At 35.2% G+C, this 20551-nt stretch overlaps 1 protein-coding gene across 1 annotated transcript in view; it reads left to right on the forward strand.

Annotated features, from left to right (window-relative positions):
• GRAMD1C (GRAM domain containing 1C) overlaps positions 1–20551 on the forward strand; it is a 106577-nt gene that overhangs the window by 51462 nt on the left and 34564 nt on the right. The window contains 1 exon segment of the mRNA XM_079155419.1: positions 339–419. Coding sequence (XP_079011545.1) covers positions 339–419 — 81 coding nt within the window.

A 20551-nucleotide genomic window follows, 5' to 3' on the forward strand; every position in this document is an offset into this window, starting at 1 on the left:
TAAAATGTAATTTGTAATTTTTAAAAATAATTTTATTTAGGTTGATTTTCTAATAGTTAAACTATGATGAACGTAAGTAGTTGTCTATGGTATTTCAAGCCCCTTTCCCAAAATTGTGTTTGTTGTAAGATACTATTTGTAAAGATTCTGCATTTGTATAATAGATACCTGTCTTTCTCCTATTATAATAAAAAATCAAATAAAAAGAGTTTATAAAGTAGGCAGTGGTAACCTATTAGTTTGATTTGACTATAGTAATCCCCAGCAGACTTTCTTGGCAGATGCTTTTTCTTTATTTTCCATGTTATTAAAATTGTTCTATTATTTTTCCTTTGCAGTTTTTCTTTACATCTTTTGGTGCCAGGGACAGAAGTTACCTCAGTATATTTAGGTTGTGGCAGAATGTTTTATTAGATAAGGTAAGTGTTCATACCAGAAGCAGGTGTTTGTTATAATAAGAACCTCCTACTGTGTACACAAAGAAAATTTATGAAGAGCTCCTTTTTATTTTTCTGAACCTAACTTTGACTACACTTCAAATTCCAAAAAACTTCAAGCAAAACAAGATACATAGTTAAAAATTAAGATGTTAATTGTAATCCCTGGGAAAACCACCACCCCCAGAAAGAAAAGAATTTTAAAATATAGTAAAAGAAACATAATGGAATTAAAAATGTTATACTAGAAAATGTTTTTAACACATAAAAAGGTAGTAATTGAAGTATAAGTGAACATAAAAGATATGACATAGAAAACAATTAGCAAAATTTAGACATTAGGGCTGGGGATATAGTTCAGTTGGTAGAGTGCTTGCTTCCCATGCACAGGGTCCTGAGTTCAATCCCCAGCACCACAAAAAAGAAAAAAAAAAAAGTAGACATTACACAGATCACTAAATGTAAGTGAATTAAACTTGAAAGGCAGAGATTGGCAGAATAAAAAACCACATGATCCAACTATATGCTGTGTGTAAGAGACAGACTAGATTCAAAGACAAGGGGCGATCCAAGATGGTGGACTAGAGGGTGACTGCATCTCCAGTCGCTCCAGAATCCAGGATTCAAGAAGGGGAGGCATTGAGAGACTCGGACTAAAATAGAACCACGGGGTGAGTCTCCCCCACCCTGTGAAGCTCAGCCCGGGCGGCAGGCCTGGATTTGGATGGTTTATTAGAGTAGGGCAGGGTAGCTAGAGTCTCCCCCAGGCAGCCCTGAGCACTCCGGCGGTAGACTCCTCCCATAGGGCCAGATTCTCCAGCTTCTCGGAGCAGGCCACCCAGTGAGAGCCTTTCTGCAAGGAACCAGCTCCAAGTCCCGGAGCCAGCGCTCGATGAGCTCCGGTCCGCCCGCAGGTTGCTTCAGAGACCAGGACAGGGCAGCGAGGGACTTCCCCAAGCAGCCTGGCTCCCTCCGGTGGGAAGTGCCTTTCTAGGCTACCTTCTCGGAGCAGACTGCCCAGTGAGAGACTTTCTACACAGAGCCAGACACAAGTACCCAAGCCAGCAGAGACCTCCGACCCGCAAGCAGCCTCTGGGACCAGGGCAGGGCAGCCACAGACCTCTCCAGGACTCTCTCCCTGGAACCAGTAGCAGGCTAGGGGCAGCTTTCTTCGGAAGCACTGCATTATCAAGTTCCTCCAAGACTTCAGGCTACTGAAGGATGGGAGGTGATACACTGGAAATCTACAGGGGCACTATAAGCCAAAGAGGAAATCTGCAGTATCACAGAGTCCCAATGACATCTGACCAATATGAGAAAACAAGGGAAGAAAATGTCCCAAACAAACCTAGACACTGTATTAATAAAACCCAATGACAGCACAGCAGAAAAATGTCAGAAAGGGAGTTCAGAATGTACATAATTAAAACAATCAGGGAGGCAAACGAGGAGATGAAAGAGCAAATACAGGCATTGAAGGAGGAGATGAAAGAGCAAATGCAGGCATTAAATGATCGCACCAATCAACAGTTAAAAGAGCAAATATGGGAAGCAAGAGATCATTTCAATAAAGAGTTAGAGATACTGAAAAAAAACAAACAAACAGAAATCCTTGAAATGAAGGAAACAATAAACCAAGTTAAAAACTCCATAGAAAGCATAACCAATAGGATAGAACACCTGGAAGACAGAACCTCAGACATTGAAGACAAAAAATTTAATCTTGAAAACAAAGTGGACCAAACAGAGAAGATGGTAAGAAATCATGAACAGAATCTACAAGAATTATGGGATATCATGAAAAGGCTAAATTTAAGATTATTGGGATTGAGGAAGGCTTAGAGAAACAAACCAAAGGACTGAACAACCTATTCAATGAAATAATATCAGAAAATTTCCCAAATCTGAAGAATGAAATGGAAAACCAAGTACAAGAGGCTTATAGGACTCCAAATGTACAAAATTACAACAGACCCACACCAAGGCACATTATTATGAAAATACCTAACATACAAAATAAAGACAGAATATAAAAGGCCGCAAGAGAAAAGAAACAAATTACATTCAGGGGGAAACCAATACAGATATAAGCAGATTTTTCAATCCAGACCCTAAAAGCTAGAAGGGCCTGGAACAACATTTACCAAGCCCTGAAAGAAAACGGATGCCAACCAAGAATCTTATACCTACCAAAACTTACTTTCAGATTTGACAACGAAATAAGATCCTTCCATGATAAACAAAAGCTAAAAGAATTTACAAAAAGAAGGCCGGCATTACAGAACATTCTCAGCAAAATATTCCATGAGGAAGAGATGAAAAACAACGATGCAAATCAGCAATGGGAGGAACTAGCCTAAAGGAATAGCCAAATAAAGGAGAAACCAAATCATGTCAAAAAACAAAAATGAGTCAAATGACTGGGAATACAAATCATATCACAATAATAACCCTGAATGTTAATGGTCTGAACTCATCAATCAAAAGACATAGACTGGCAGATTGGATTAAAAAGAAAAATCCAACCATATGCTGCCTGCAAGAGACTCATCTCATAGAAAGAGATACCCATAGACTAAAGGTGAAAGGATGGGAAAAAACATACCATGCACACGGACACAGCAGAAAAGTTGGAGTATCCATCTTCATTTCAGATAATGTGGACTTCAAGCCAAAACTAGTCAGAAGGAATAAAGAAGGACATTACATACTGCTTAAGGGAAGCATAAATCAGCAAGACATAACAATCATAAATATCTATGCCCCGAACATTGGCTCATCCGTGTACGTCAAACAAATCCTTCTCAATTCCAGAAATCAAATAGACCACAACACAATAATACTAGGCGATTTTAACACACCTCTCTCACCACTGGATAGACTGTCCAAACAAAAATTGAATAAAGAAACCATAGATCTCAATAACACAATCAACAATTTAGACTTAACCGACTTATATAGAATATACCATCCAACAAAGAACGAATACATTTCTTAGCAGCACATGGATCCTTCTCTAAAATAGACCATGTTTTATGCCACAAAGCTACTGTTAGCAAATATAAGAAGATAGAGATACTACCTTGTACTCTATCAGATCATAATGGATTGAAATTAGAAATAAATGACAATAAAAACAGAAACTTCTCCAATACTTGGAGATTAAATAATATGCTATTATATGATGAATGGATAACAGAAGACTTCAGGAGGGAAATGAAAAAATTCTTAGAAGTAAACGAGAACAAAGACACATCATATCAAAATCTCTGGGACACTATGAAAGCAGTACTTAGAGGAAGATTTATTTCATGGCGCGCATTCAACAAAAGAAGTAGAAATCAACAAATAAACAACTGAACACTACAGCACAAAGCCCTAGAAAAAGAAGAGCAGACCAACACCAAGAGTAGTAGAAGACAGGAAAGAGTTAAAATCAGAGCCGAAATCAATGAAATTGAAACAAAAGAAACAATCGGAAAAATTAACAAAATAAATAGTTGGTTCTTTGAAAAAATAAACAAAATTGATAAACCCTTAGCCACTCTAACAAAGAGAAGACGAGAGAAAACCCAAATCACTAAAATTCGGAATGAACAAGGAAATATCACAACAGACACGAGTGAAATACAAAACATAATTAGAAGCTATTTTGAAAATCTATACTCCAACAAAACAGAAAAACTCAAAGACATCAACAAGTTTCTAGAGATATATGAATTACCTAAACTGAACGAGGAAGACATACACAACTTAAATAAATCAATTTCAAGCAATGAAAAAGAAGAGGTCATCAAAAGCCTACTAACAAAGAAAAGTCTGGGACCAGATGGGTTCTCAGCCGAGTTCTCCAAAACCTTTAAAGAAGAGCTCATTCCAATTCTTCTCAAAGTATTCCATGAAATAGAAGAGGAGGGAACCCTTCCAAACTCATTCTATGAAGCCATTATCACCCTGATACCTAAACCAGACAGAAACATATGGATTAAAGAAAATTTCAGACCAATATCCTTAATGAACATCGACGCAAAAATTCTCAACAAAATTTTAGCAAATCGCATATAAAAATAGATTAAAAAGATAGTGCACCACGATCAAGTGTGTTTTATCCCAGGGATGCAAGGTTGTTTCAACATCCGGAAATCAATAAATGACATTCACCATATCAGCAGACTGAAAGTTAAGAATCACATGATTGTTTCAGTGGATGCAGAAAAAGCATTCGATAAAATACAGCATCCCTTCATGCTCAAAACACTAGAAAATATAGGGATTGTGGGAACATTCCTTAACATTGTAAAGGCCATCTATGCTAAACCCATGGCCAATATCATTCTAAATGGTGAAAAACTGAAAGCATTCCCCCTAAAAACTGGAACAAGGCAGGGATGCCCTCTTTCACCACTTCTATTCAATATTGTTCTTGAGACTCTAGCCAGAGCAATTAGACAAACCAAAGAAATTAAAGGGATACGATTTGGAAAAGAAGAACTCAAACTATCCCTGTTTGCTGATGACATGATTATATATTTAGAGGAACCTGGAAATTCCACCAGAAAACTCTTAGAACTCATAAGTGAATTCAGTAAAGTAGCAGGTTACAAGATCAACGCTCATAAATCCAATGCATTTTTATACATAAGTGATGAATCTTCAGAAAGAGAAATTAGGAAAACTACCCCATTCACAAGAGCATCGAAAGAAATAAAATACTTGGGAATCAATCTCACAAAAGAGGTGAAAGACCTCTTACAATGAGAACTACAGAACACTAAAGAAAGAAATTAAAGAAAACCTTAGAAGATGGAAAGATCTCCCATGTTCTTGGATAGGCAGAATTAATATTGTCAAAATGGCCATACTACCAAAAGTGCTATACATATTCAGTGCAATTCCAATTAAAATCCCAATGATGTACCTTACAGAAATAGAGCAAGCAATTATGAAATTCATCTGGAAGAATAAGAAACCCAGAATAGCTAAAGCAATCCTCAGCAGAAAGAGCAAAGCAGGGGGTATCTCTATACCAGATCTTCAACTCTACTACAAAGCAATAGTAACAAAAATGGCATGGTATTGGTACCAAAACAGACAGGTAGATCAATGGTACAGAATAGAGGACACAGACACAAACCCAAATAAATACAATTTTCTCATACTAGACAAAGTTGCCAAAAACAATGGAGAAAAGATAGCCTCTTCAACAAATGGTGCTGGGAAAACTGGAAAACCATATGCAACAGAATGACATTAAACCCCTGTCTCTCACCCTGCACAAAACTCAACTCAAAATGGATCAAGGACCTTGGAATCAGACAAGAGACCCTTGCATCTTATAGAAGAAAAAGTAGGTCCAAACCTTCAACTTGTTGGCTTACGATCAGACTTCCTTAACAGGACTCTCATAGCACAAGAAATAAAAGCTAGGATCAACAACTGGGATAGATTCAAACTAAAAAGCTTTCTCTCAGCAAAGGAAACTATCAGTAATGTGAAGAGAGAGCCTACAGAGCGGGAGGATATCTTTGCCACTCATACTTCAGATAGAGCACTAATTTCCAGAATCTATAAAGAACTCAAATACTCTACTCCAAGAATACAAATAATCCAATCAACAAATGGGCTAAGGAAATGAACAGACACTTCACAGAAGAAAATGTACAAGCAATCAACAGATATATGAAAAAATGTTCAACATCTCTAGTAATAAGAGAAATGCAAATCAAAACTACCCTAAGATTCCATCTCACCCCAGTTAGAATGGCGATTATCAAGAACACAAGCAACAATAGGTGTTGGCGAGGATGTGGGGAGAAAGGTACACTCATACATTGCTGGTGGGGTTGCAAATTAGTGCAGCCACTCTGGAAAGCAGTATGGAGATTCCTCAGAAAGCTTGGAATGGAACCACCATTTGACTCAGCTATCCCACTCCTTGGCCTATACCCAAAGGACTAAAATCAGCATACTACACAGATACAGCCACATCAATGTTCATAGCTGCTCAATTCACCATAACCAGACGGTGGAACCAACCTAGATGCCCTTCAGTTGATGAATGGATAAAGAAACTGTGGCATATATATATATATATATATATATATATATATATATATATATATATATATACATACACAATGGAATATTGCTCTGTCATGAAGAATGATAAAATTATGGCATTTGTAGGCAAATGGATGAAATTGGAGAATATCATGCTAAGTCAGAGAAGCCAATCTTAAAAACTACAGGACGAATGATCTCGCTGATAAGCAGATGAGGACATATAATGGGGGGTAGGAGGGGTTAGCGTTAGGGTTAGGGTTAGGTTTAGGTTTAGGGATAAGGAGGGTGGTAAGAATGGAGGAAGGAAGGGCTTTATAGATGGAAAAGAGGGGTGGGAGGGGTGGGGGGGAAGGGAAAAATAACAGAATGAATCAAACAACATTACCCTATGTAAATTTATGATTTTTAATAAAAAAAAGTGGTTGAACTGAAAAAAAAAAAGATTCAAAGACAAAAATACATTGAAAATAAAGGGAAGAAAATGATATTCCATGCAAACAGTAACCAGAAGAGATCAGAGATGACCACAGTAATACCAGACAAAATAGACTAATACCAAAATTTATGTAGGCAAAAGACAATATCTTATAATGATAAAAGGGTCACTTTAAACATATGTATATTTTTTCACACAGCCCTAAAATATATAAAGCAAAACCTGACAGAACTGACTGAAGAAATTGACAATTGAGCAGTTGTAGGTGGGAAATTCAGTTTTACTATTGAAAATTCAATACCACTTTCGGTGATAGAACTAGACAGAAGGCCAACAAGGAAATAAAAGACTTGAGCAACACCATAAACTAACTCGAACCAAAAGACATCTATGGAACACTCTGCACAACAATAGAACATGTATCTTTCATAAAGGTGCATGAACATTCTCCAGAATAGACCACATAGTAGGTAATAGCAAACATCTATACATTTAAAGGGATTAAAATAATACAAAATAGGTTCTCTAACCACAATGGAATGAAATTCATAATCAATTTTGGGAAATTCACTAGAAAGTGGAGATTAAATAGAACATTCCTAAATAACCATTGGATGAAAGAAGAAATAGGGAAAGTAGAAAATACATTGTTGAATGAAATGAAAACAAATCACAATAGCAGATAAGACAGCCTCCTGAATAAAGGGGCACTTGCATCCCATGTGTGAGGCTTGAGTTCAGCAGGAACATAAGCACACAAGTGAGAACTTCACCTTCTCTCCTCCCCATTCCTCAGCTAAGCCCTCTGAAGTGAACACATTTTGACCTCCAGGGTTCTTAAGGTTGAATGGCTTTTGAAACTCAGCCTCTGAAGACAGGTTCTTCCAAGCAGCACCCATTCAGAAAAAGAGGCCTGAAAGTCAGAGGAAGGCAAAAGCAGGGAGGAAGGATTCATGAGTCCTTTTTTGGTGTTTTGGTATCCTACCTACCCCATGCCTGAACAACACCTTAAGGTGCAAAACATGCAGCTTTATTTCAAGTGGAAACTATACTCTCTTTTTAATAAGGAGAATGGCAGTTGTTTTTGCTCTGTGATAAGACAAGGGTGTTTAAGCATCTATTTTATATTAAATACTGTATAAAACTGTCCTAACAGGAAATTTTAAGCCCTATAGAATTCACCCAGAAAAAGAACTGGAAAAACAAACAGAAAACTACTTTTTTTTTTTTTTTTTTTTTTTTTGTATATTCCTAGTAATCTTAGAAGGACAATGCTGTTTTTAAAAATATGCAAATATCTATAACAAGAATAGCAACTCCTGTTTATGCTGTATTAGGTGCCAGGCACTTGATAGTGTTGATATTGTCTAGAATTTTGGAAGCCCCATTTGCCTTGTAGTTTTTTGTTGTTTTGATACTGGGGATTGAACCCAGGGTACTTAACCACTGAGCTACATCCCCAGCCATTTTTTTTTTTTTTTTTGAGACAGAATCTCACTGAGTACCCTAGGGCCTTGCTAAGTTGCTGAAGCTGGCTTTGAATTGCGATCCTCCTGCCTCAGCCTCCCAAGTCACTGGGCCTGTACCACTGTGCCTGGCCTACCTTCTAATTTTTTGAAGTGAAACAGTCACCTTGATTAGATTTCTTGATCTTGTGTAATACTCTCAAAAAAAAAAAAGTAAAGGAAAAAATCCATAGATTATGCAGGAGCATAGCTATATAATCCTATAAAAACCTCATAAATAATTTGAATAATTCATTTTATTTGTGTTTTATATATATATATACACATATATATATATATACATATATACTTGGAATATTTTTAGAGAATAAGTTCAGAATATTTATGTTTACTTGTAATTAGGGAATCTGAGAGTAAAAATAAATATATTACTTCTGTTTACTTTTTGCCTGAGAAGGCTGTAAAAACAAAGCAAATTAATTTAGAAGAAAGATTATTTGATTAAATACTACAAAAAATTTTTTAAAACATGATTGTTCGTGCTTGTTTCTTATTTATTTGTCTAGTAAACCCACAAAAGAGGTCAGAAAAAGCTGGAGCCATATGAGTACCTTTGAAAAAGAATATTTTTTGAAGACCCATCTTTTTCATTCATAAGACTCTGCTATGGCACTTAAGAAAGGATGGTTTATTTCCAGTATTTAACTTAGCATAACAGAAACTGGAATTTAGACATGCATATGCTCATTCATGAAGTAATTTATAGCACTTCAGCATAGTTGACAACCTTTGAGCTTGGCTCTTATCTATACAGCATGTTGAATTATCTGGATTTGTGGGGCTAGAGGACGGACTTTCTATTTGTTTTAAATCACCATTTTCTAAATTCTTTTTTAGTTATACATGACAGTTGTATGTATTTTACATATCATACATACATGGAATATAACTTATAATACTTATAATACATGATATGGAGTTACACTGGTTGTATATCCATATATGAACATCAGAAAGTTCTGTCTGATTGATTCTCCTGTTTTTCCCATTTCCATCCCCTGCCTTTCCCCACTTGCCCCTGTCCAATGCTGTGAACTCCACTCCCCCATATTGCCTATTGTGAGTCAGCATCTGCATAAATCAGAGAGAATATTCATCGTTTATTTTTGGGAGATTGGCTTATTTCACTTAGCATAATAGGCTCCATTTCCATCTATTGACCAGCAAATGCCATAATTTCATTCTTCTATATGACTGAGTAATATTCCATTGTATATATGCACCACATTTTCCTTATCCATTATTGGGCACCTAGTTTGGCTCCATAGCTTAGCTATTGTGAATTGAGCTGCTGCAAACATTGATGTGGCCACATCACTATAGTATGCTGATTTTAAGTCGTTTTTATGCCGAGGAGTAGGATAACTGGAGCAAATGGTGATTCCATTCCAAGTCTTCTAAGGAATCTCCATGTTGCTTTCCAGAGTGGTTGCACCAATTTGCAGTCCCACCAGCAATATGTGAGTGTATCTTTTCCCCCACATCCTCACCACACTTATTGTTACTTGTATTCTTAATAATTGCATTCTGACTGGAGTGAGAGGAAATCTCAGAGAAATGAGAAATCTCATGTCTCTAATTGTTAGTGATAATGACATTGAACATATTTTTTTATGTATTTGTTGACCAATTATATGTCTTCTGTGAAGTATCTGTTCAGTTCCTTAGCCCATTTATGATTGGGTTGTTTTTTTAGTCTTAAGAAAGTTTTTTGAGTTCTTTCTATATCCTGGAGGTTAATGCTCTATCTGAGGTTCAGGTGACAAAGATTTTTCTCATTCTGTAGGCTTTCTCATGTTCTTGATTGTTTCCCTTGCTGTGAGGAAATTTTTTTATTTGATACCATCCCATTTATTGATTCTTGACTTTATTTCTTGTACTTTAGGAGTCTCTCTGAGGAAGTCAGTTCCTAAGCCAACAAGGTGGAGAGTTGGGCCTCCTTTTTCTTCTAGTAGGCACAGGGTCTCTCATGTAATGCCTAGGTCCTTGATCCGCTTTGAGTTTTGTGCAAGGTGAGAGATAGGGGTTTAATTTCATTTTGCTACATATGAATTTCTGGTTTTTCCAGCACCATTTATTGAAGAGGCTGTCTTTCTCCAATGTATGCTATTGGTCCCTTTGTCTAGTATGAGATAACTATATTTATGTGGGTTTGTCTCTATGTCTTCTTTTCTGTACCATTGATCTTTATGTCTGTTTTGGTGCCAACACCATGCTGTTTTTGTTACTATAGTATAATTTAAAGTCTAATATTGTGATGCCTCTTGCTTCACTTTTCTTGCTAAGGAACATCCCTGCCTTGTTCCAATTTTTAGAGGGTATGCTTTCAATTTTTCTCTATTGAGAATGATGTTGGCTTGGATTTAGCATATATAGCTTATACAATATTGGGGTATGTTCCTACTATCCCTAGTTTTTCTAGTGTTCTATTGATGTGATGAATTATGTTCCTTGATTTCCTTATGTTGAACCAACCTTGCATCCCTGGGATAAACCCTACTTGATCATGGTGCACTATCTTTTAAATGTTTTTGCGTGCAATTTGCCAGTATTTTGTTAAGAAATTTTGCATAAAAATTCATTAGGAATATTGGTCTGAAATTTTCTTTCTTTGATGTGTTTGTCTGCTTTTGGTATCAGGGTGAGACTAGCTTCATAGAATTAGTTTGGTAGTATTCCCTCATTTTCTGTTTCATGAAGTAATTTCAGGATGATTGGTGTTTGTTCTTTGAAAGTCTGGTAGAACTCAGTCGAAACTCTCTGATCTTAGGCTTAACTTTCTTAGCAGGCTTTTGATGGTATCTTCAATTTCATTGCTTGAAATTGATCTGTTTAAATTTTCTGTGTCCTCCTGATTTAATTTGGGTAGGTCATATGTCTCTAGAATTTTGTTTATGTCTTCAAGATTTTCTCTTTATTAGAATATAAATTTTCAGAGTAGGTTCTGATTATCATCTGTATTTCAGTGGTATCCGTTGTGATATTTCCTTTTTCATCATGAATTTTAGTAATATGAGTTTTCTTTCTATCTTATTTAGCTTGGCTAAGGTTTATCAATTTTATTGATTTTTTTAAAAGAACCAACTTTTTGTTTTTTTGATTTTTTTGAATTGTTTCTTTTGTTTTAATTTCATTGATTTCATCTCTGATTTTGATTATTTCCTGTCTTTTACTGCTTTTGCTGTTGATTTGTTCTTTTTTCTAGATAATGTTAGGTATTTATTTGTTGACTTTCTTATTCTTTTAAAATATGAGCTCAGTGCAATGAACTTTCCTTAGTACTGCCTTCATAGTATCCAAGAGATTTTGATGTGTTGTATTGCTATTCTCATTTACCTCTAATATTTTTTGTTTCATCCCTGATTTCTTCTGCTATCCATTCATCATTCACTAGAGTATTATTTAGTCTATAGGTGTTAGAGTAGCTTCTATTTTTCATTTTATCATTGATTTCTAATTTCATTCCATTGTGATCTGATATGATGCAAGGTATTGGGTTTGTGTGTGTGTGTGTGTGCGTATTTGCTAAGAGTTGTTTTGTGGCCTAAGATATGGTCTATTTTAGAGAAGGATCCATGTGCTGCTGAGAAGAAAGTGTATTCAGTCATCAATGGATGAAATATTCTATACATGTCTGTTAAGTCAAAATTATTAATTGTATTTTTTAATTCTATCACTTCTTTATTTAGTTTTTAATTTGGAGGATCTATCTAGTGGTAACAGAAGTGTGTTAGTCACTCACCCATGATTATTTATTGTGGTCTATTTGATTCTTGAAATTGAGAAGGATTTATTCGATATACATAGATGCTCCATTGTTTGGGACATAAGTATTTATGATTGTTATGTCTTGTTGATGTATAATTCCCTTAAGCAGTATGAAATGTTATTCTTTGTCCCTTCTGATTAATTTTGGCTTGAAGTATACTTTATCTGATATAAGTATAGAAACCCCTGCTTATTGATGCAATCCATATGAATGATATGTTTTTCTTCCATCCTTTTACCTTCAATCTGTGGATATCTTTGCCTATAAGGTGAATCTCTTGGAGACAGCATATTGTTGAGTCTTGTTTTTTAATCCAGTCTGCCAGTCTATGTCTTTTGTAATGAGTTTAAGCCATATACATTTAGTGTCATTATTGAGATATAATTTGTATTCCCTATAATTTTGATTTACTTTTGGTTTTTAATTTTAATGTTTCTCCATTGATTCACTGATATTTTAGTGTAGTTCCTCCCTTTGCTGGTTTTCACTTTTATTTTTTTCTTCTTCATGAAATACCTTATTGAGCATGTTTTGTAGAGCAGGCTTTCTAGTTGTGAATTCTTTTAACTTTTGTTTATCATGGAAGATTTTTAAATTTAATTGCTGATTATAAAGCTTAATTTTGCTGGGTATGGTATTCTTGCTGGTGTCCATTTTTTTTCACAGCTTGGTATACATTATTCCAAGACCACCTACCTTTGTGGGTTTGGGTTCAGAGATCAGCTGCGATCCAGATTTGTTTCCTTCTAAATGTTACCTGATGTTTTTCTCTAGCAGCCTTTAAAATTCTGTTTATTCTGTATGTTAGGCATTTTTCCTTATAACTTCCTTGGTATGGGTGGATTTGCTGTAGTTTTGTATATTTGGAGTTCTGTAAGCCTCCTATATTTGATGTTCCATTTTATTCTTTAGGTATGGGAAATTTTCTGATATTATTTCATTGAGAAGATTGTGCCTTCCTTTTGTGTATATCTCCAAGCCTTTATCTATCCCAATAAATCTTAAATTTTGTCTTTTCAGGTTATCCCATATATTTGGAAGTTCTGTTCATGGTCTCTTAACATCTTTTCTCCGTGGTTGACTTTGTTTTTAAGATTTTATATTTTGTCTTCATTGCCTTACATCTGGTTTGTTGGTGATGCTTTCAGTTGAATTTTTAATTTGGTTTATTGATTACTTCATACTGAGGATTTCTGGTTTTTTTTTTTTCTTCAGAATCTCTCTTGATTGAAGTGATCTTTCTCTTCCTGTGTTTCCTCTTTGATTTCACTCCTTACACAGTCCTTTACTTCACAGATCAGTTTAACTATGTACATTTTAAACTCTTTCTCTGACATTTCTTCCACTGTAGTGCCAATGGATTCTGTTATTGGAGTATCTTGGTTTGTTTGGGGCAATTTTTCCCTTGCTTTTTCATGTTTTTGTGTGTCTATCCATCTAACAGTATGGATCTGAGACAGCAAAGTTTCTACCCTGTGGACTTACAGTGTCCCTGAAGGTTTCCAATACCTCACTGTTACCTCACTGTTTAGGGGGAGACAAGTAATAACCACCAATGCAAACAATATATTGTATTAAACCAAATAGTTTCTACTGTGATGTCTACAATGTTAATTATCACAATAAGCCAAAATGATATGATCAGTTTTTGCCTACAATAAAAACAGCAAGTTTGCAAAGAGTTTACAATTTCAAATGGTGGACAGTGAGAGAAAACAGAAGTGATATAGGATGTGATGATTATGAAGGAGGAGGAGAGAAGAAGTAGTAAACAATTAAAGGAAGAGTGGAAGAGAATGTTAGAGATTGACTGTTAGTAGAAGAAAAAAGAGAAAGAGAATCGAGGGAAAGAGATAGGTAAGGGAAAAATATATATGAAGTAAAATTTTTAAAAAATGAAAAATCAAAACAAAACAAAACTAAAATATATTAATCAAGCATCCTAGTTCACAGAACAAACAAACAAACAAACAACAAAAAATCTGATCCATGAAAAGTTACTGGCTTCAAAAATGCTAGAAATGAGAAAAAAAAAATGTGAGTAAAAAATAAATGTCCATGTACCATTAAGGTCACTTTTAAACAGAGAGAAGAAAGGAAAAAGGAAAAAAAAAAATCTCAGTTAGAAGTTAAAGAATTATTTCTATTGGAGTTCAAAAGATTCTTAGCTTCTCTTCTCAGCAGTTTTAGGTAGGGTCATCTGGAGCATGATGCTCCACCCTCTGGATTGCTGGAGTGGGAGAGAATCCAGTAGGCGGAATTCCTGGAAGAAGGGTTTAGGCTTAAGTGAGCTCTAGCTTCTTCCCTGAATGTCAGTTTGTCTGGAGATTTTAAAGCAGTGCACCTCCAGGGCCCCCACCCTTCCAAATTCCCAGCCAGATGCATCTCTTCCAGCTAGCCCTGCAAGCACCCATATTGGAGTGAGGGCAGTGTTTTCTAAATGCTATTTAGCATTGTTCTTCAAACTCACTAGGAAAATACATAAACAGGTATTTTTCTCTTTGTTTTTCTAGATCTTTTTTTCTGGATGAATTCTATAGTGCTTGAAATTTCCTGTTGGGCTGTTATATTTAGTATTTAATATATAATAGATACTTCAGTATTGTTTTTTGTCATATTACAGAGCAGAAACAACTACCATTGTCCTTATGAAAATGAGAATATAGTGCCCTCTTGGAATAGAGTTGCATGTTCACCATTAAAAATAACCGAATTATCCAAAGACTTGAACATGGTTGATGTTTCAACAATGGTTCAAGATAAGTTGTAGCCTCTTTCCCACCACCATCCCCCAGCTCTTTTTTGCTTAGTTTCAACTAGTTCCTTAAACCAGAGCCAGACAGTCCTGTTTTTGCATGGTCTGCCCACAAGGAATGGGTTGTACATTTTTAAGTGGTTAAAAAAAATTAAAATAACAACTCATGATACTTGGCATTTATATGAGAGTAAATAAAGTTTTTAAATAAAGTTTTATTGAAACACAGCCATGCTCATATTTTTATGCTTTCAATATGACAATGGTTTTGAGTATTTGCAACAGAAACTGTATGGCCCACAAAGCCTAAAATAGTTACTGTATGGTCCTTTACAGAAACAGTTGATTAAACCCTGAACAATACTTCAGCCAAAGTTATCTTTTAAAAAAAATGCTAAGACCTATTTCAGCTTCCTTTTTAATACCTATTGCACCTGGAATTAAAATCTAAAATTTTATATAGGGACTACATAATCTGGCACAGTTCACAATTGCAGCCACGTCTCATTATAATCTTCTTTTTTTCATATTTTTCATTTTTTTTTTTGCATCAGGTCTTCAAACATTTTCTTTCTTTCTAGAACTTGTAATCCATTTATTCTCATCTTTTGCCCTATTGAAACTCCTTAATAAATCTGATATCATCCTATTATTCATCTTTCTTTACATTTTGCACTTCTCTTTTATAATATTATAATTATGATTCTTTATTCTATTTTTTATTAGTTCATTTTAATTATACAGAATAATGGATTTCATTGTACTGCATTCATACATGCAAATAACATACTTTGATTATATCCAACCCCCATCACCTTCCCTTTCCTTCCCACCCTCCACCCCCTTCCTCTTCCCTTGGTCTCCCTATTACTTTCATTGTCATCCTCTCATCCCCCAGATTCCACATATGAGGGAAAACATGCAGACTTGTCTGACTTTTTCAGTTAACATTACCATCTCCAGTTCCATTCATTTTACTTGATCTTTGTTCTATTTTTTTTTTCTCCTTTTTTGACTATAAACACCTTGAAAATAAGGACTGTATCTGTCTTGTTCACTGCTGTACGTCCAGTGACAAAGCTCAGATTTGGCATATGTTTCAGTTTGTTTGCCCAGTACAGTCAGTAACTATCTGGGACTGTCTGGGTGTAAGCCTCTGTCAGGGTAAATACTAACTGTGTCCCTTGACTCTCAAAAATATGCCCAGTTTGAATAATAAGTTATGTATTATGTGTAGCAGATGTATAGTAAATACTGTTTGAATGACTCAATTTATGAAATTTTAATGATTTAGGGTCCAGATAATCAGTACTTTTAATTAAGAAGGCTTAAAATTCTCTTTGTTAAATGAAAAAGCAAAGAATAGAGAGAAAACTCAGAATTTGGTTTCAGAATAATTTAGTTTGCCCAAAATTCAATGTGTATTTAACTTAATTTCTGTATACATAGGGTGAAAAAATTATCTTGAAACAATGTATAGTAAAGTATAAAATAAATTGTATTCTCTCTACACTTGAATTTAAAATAATATGGTATAGATATATATGGTCATTAGTTGTAGCAAGGGTTAAAGTTCAAAATCTTCCTTTTTTGGTTAAAGCTCTTAATCTTTTTATGTTTCTAAATATATTATTGTGTTATTGAATTCAGAATTCCTGAAAATAGTATGCATACAGAGTCAAAATTTACTTTTGTGCCATAATTTTTCTCTCAGAGTATAGTAGTCTCCTGCCAGTACATGGGGCTATGAGGAAGCTAGATTTCTTCCGAAACTAAGAGTATCTTCTGAGAGTATTTAAATCCAGGACCTGATAGAGCAAAAATCTGCACTCATTTAAAATTCTAAGGCATAAAGAGAAAACATGGCTTTCAACTTATTCTTAAAGGACAGGGGACATGGCATGTATTGTTAGATTGGGGAGCTTTTTAAAATACATATAGACCCATCCTCTCCAAATTCTGATACATGTCATTCCAGCTTCTCTTTTGGGGTGTTGGGGGGTGGGGAAAGGTTTGTGACAATTGAATGAATGTATTAGTAAATATATAAAGAAAGAATATGTCAGTGTAAAGGAGGCTTGGTCAGACTTCAGCCAAGAACTTAAGACTTAGGACAGAAAAGTAGAATAACAGAGGCAAGCTCTAATCAGTAGAGAAAAAGTACAGAGATAGGACAGAGATGAATCATTAGGCTCCACCAAGGTCACAGTGAGTTGTTCTTTAAAACTCAGATTCCATGCTTACACCATGCAACTTTATGATTACTAATCTGACTTCTAAGGTGCCCTACATGGTAGAATGAGATTTCTTATCCCTAGCAAGGAATATAATCCCTCTATACATTAGTATATTTCCAACTGAGTCACTATATGTAGTTTGTGAGTGTGACGTATTTAGCTCAGCTTCTGTGAGTCCAAGTCCTAGGACACTAGCAGTGATAAGGCTGTTCTCCAAATAGTGGTTAGTTTACAGAACTTTATGTCACATCCTGAGACCTTTTAGAAAAGTGTCAAGTAGCCCTCTCCTGTGGACAGCTCAACTTGATCAAATTCCCTTGCTCTTTCTTAATCCACTCTATAGTGATCATTCTTTTTGGAGTTACTTAGTATTTTAGAAGTTTTCTAGTAGTGCTATAAATCTTATAAATGCAACATTCAAACCTACCTTGAAAAAGAAATGTGAAGTTGCTAACTATTTTAGTCACATTTGCTACATAATAGCCTGGCAGGACAGAAGTATTTGTATTTCTATATTGTTCCCACATCTTGACCTTTTGGTTGGCAGCACTCCACCTACTCTTCTTGGTGAACCAAAGCAACTTTAGCTCAGTCACTTGAGCCAGAAACCCAGGAATATCCTTGTTTTTTACCTCTTCTTTGCCAACATGTCTAGTTAATCACTAAGCTCCTCATCATTTCTAGCTTGAAGCATCATAGTAGTCTCCTGATTATCTCTTTTTTAACATTCTGATTTGCCTTTGAGGTGGGTGCCAACTAATGACTTTTGAAAGCACAATTACTTTTTCACAGGAAACCACTAGGTGATTTTTTTGTATTTTCACAATGTAAAGTCCATATTCTTAAGCATGGCATGCAAGACCTTTTAAGAACTGGCCTTCCTCCTTCCCCATGGACTGACTGTTTCCCTTCCTCCCTTACATATACTCTAGTCATGGTGCCTAGGCCTGCCAGGCTGCTCCATTCTTCTGGAGACTTGCATTTGCCACTTGTGCTCATCTTGTCGAACTTGACCTTTCAGCAGCATGTATACCTTTGTATACTCCCTCTATTTTGAAACACTTACCCTTGAATTCCATGATATCATTCTTTCTGGACTTTCCTCTTTCCTCTCCAATATTTCCCTCAGTTGTTTTCTTTTGGCCACTCATTCTCTACTTATTCTTTGTATGTTGTTCTTTCTTGGGGCTCAATTTTAGGTTGTGTTTGCCCTCTTAAACCTGCTGAATTCAACTCTGCTCTATATACCAGTGGTTTGCTTTGCTATGAGGAATTTTTATAGTTGGCTGAAGTAGATAAATATTACAGTATGTTTTATTCTCAGAGCTGGGGAGTAAATATATTCCTCTAGAGTTTTAGCCAATGAGAACTTGCTTTGTAGACTAAGAGCTCTTGTTTTTACACATGGAAGCTAGCCCCCACATAGTGTGCTTTCTTCATTTGAGTGAGTGGTCTTCTTCACGTCATTTTGCCCTCTCATCCTGCCCTTGTAAAAATGATTAGATTTTTAGCAACCCCAGAAAGGTTGTCTTGTAGTTCATCAAGTAGCATTTGATTTTCTATGTACTCTACTAAATTAAATGCAATGATTGGTAGAAATTAGGACATTTAATTTTAAAAACTGAAATTTAGAAGAAAGCTCTTCATTTTTGGAATGAACTGGAATTGGCAGATAAAACTAGTAGTGTTTATTATAGTCCAGGAAATTATTCTTTTTTTTTTTTTTTTTTTTTTGGGTGCTGGGGATTGAACCCAGGGCCATATGCTTACAAGGCAAGCCACTCTACTGATTGAGCTATCTCCCCAGCCCCCCAGGAAATTATTCTGAATGAATTAAAGTCAGAGTATTTTCAAAGGAAAGAACTATTTAGTAATCAAGATGTTACATAACTTTTTCAGTGATGAAAGATATCTAAGTACTGACTGGAATTTCTCTTACCTGAATAGCTGGCTCTTCTTGCTATTTCCTGACATTCCATTTATAATACTCAAGAGATACAAACATTGGTAGTCATAGAGGAGTCTGATGAGAATGCCTATATCAGTATTGAAGAAGTTGGTTTATGAAAAAGTAATGATGACATTTCTTGAACTGAATTAAAAGTACTATCATGGTAAAGAAAATTTAATCCTTTAACAGTTAAATTTCAAGTAATATTTGAAAATATTGCAGTATTAATTGAGCATAAGCTAGATATTTTCATTTGCATCATGTTTCTACACCGTGTGTAGAAAGAAAGAAATTAGGAACTGTCCCTTTTAACAAAACCCTGTTTTACCTCTCCTCTTCTAGTAGGAGTGGCTTAGGAACCTGTAGAGTGAGGTATAACTTCAGTTGTGCATTCTGGACCTGCAGCCTTGCGAAAGATTGTTGGAGCTACAAACCAGGAAGCGACAAATAATATGCTTTAAACTACACCAGCACTTGTCTTTTACACAGAAAAAACATCTCATAACAAAATTAGGAGACTGAAGCAGTTGATTTTGTGTAATTGTCATTAATATTTGGCGCTCTGCTTCAGATAGAGTTTGAAGCACACTTGGAATACAAAGCTTTCTGGGCCAGAAATTGATCTGCTGACTTTTGAGCCTTATCTGTATTACTTCTTAGTTTATCTTATTTTGTTTAAACTACTCTGTAGGCTGAAACGGGGAGACTCTACTTTGTCTGCAGGTAGGTGGTCTAAATTTTGTTTACAATTAGGTTGTTTTTAAGGTTACTCAAGCAGATATGTTCTACTGCTGATTATTGAAAGAATTATGAATATCTGGCTAGATATGTTTTTAATGTTTGAATGTTCAGCATGGCTGTAAATAACTGAACTTTTATGACAACTGGACAGCTTTGTAGAAGAGTGATTTTTTAACAAATACCAAATCTACTACATGGTGATTTCAGTGAGTTTGTTTCTCACTAACCTGTTTTGTGTGTGTGTGTGTTAATTAATAGGTTAAAAAGCATATTGAAATTACCCTGTGATTAACTTCCTAGTAGTATTTGTTAAAAAATTTAAAACATGTATTTATGTAGTCAAATAAAATTACATTTTTGTTGTTAGTGTTTTACTTATAAGTTTCATTTTTTTCACTGTCAGGAAGCTGTCTTAAGTATTCGTTGATTTGTTTATTTTAGTCTTTCTTTGGAAATATTGTTTTTGAAATGTTTTTATGAAAGGTTAATCTTACACAAGTATATTGCAATACTGTTTGCTTCCCTTTATAAAGCTAACTATCCTTATATTACGCTAAAATATTTCAAAGATAGTCTTTGGAAGAATGAGTTAATTAGTAGTAAGTTGTTATTATGGAAAGCAGTTGTAAAACTTTG

This window comes from Sciurus vulgaris (assembly GCF_902686455.1).
Source record: "Sciurus vulgaris genome assembly, chromosome: 10".
Classification (NCBI taxonomy): Eukaryota; Metazoa; Chordata; class Mammalia; order Rodentia; family Sciuridae; genus Sciurus; species Sciurus vulgaris.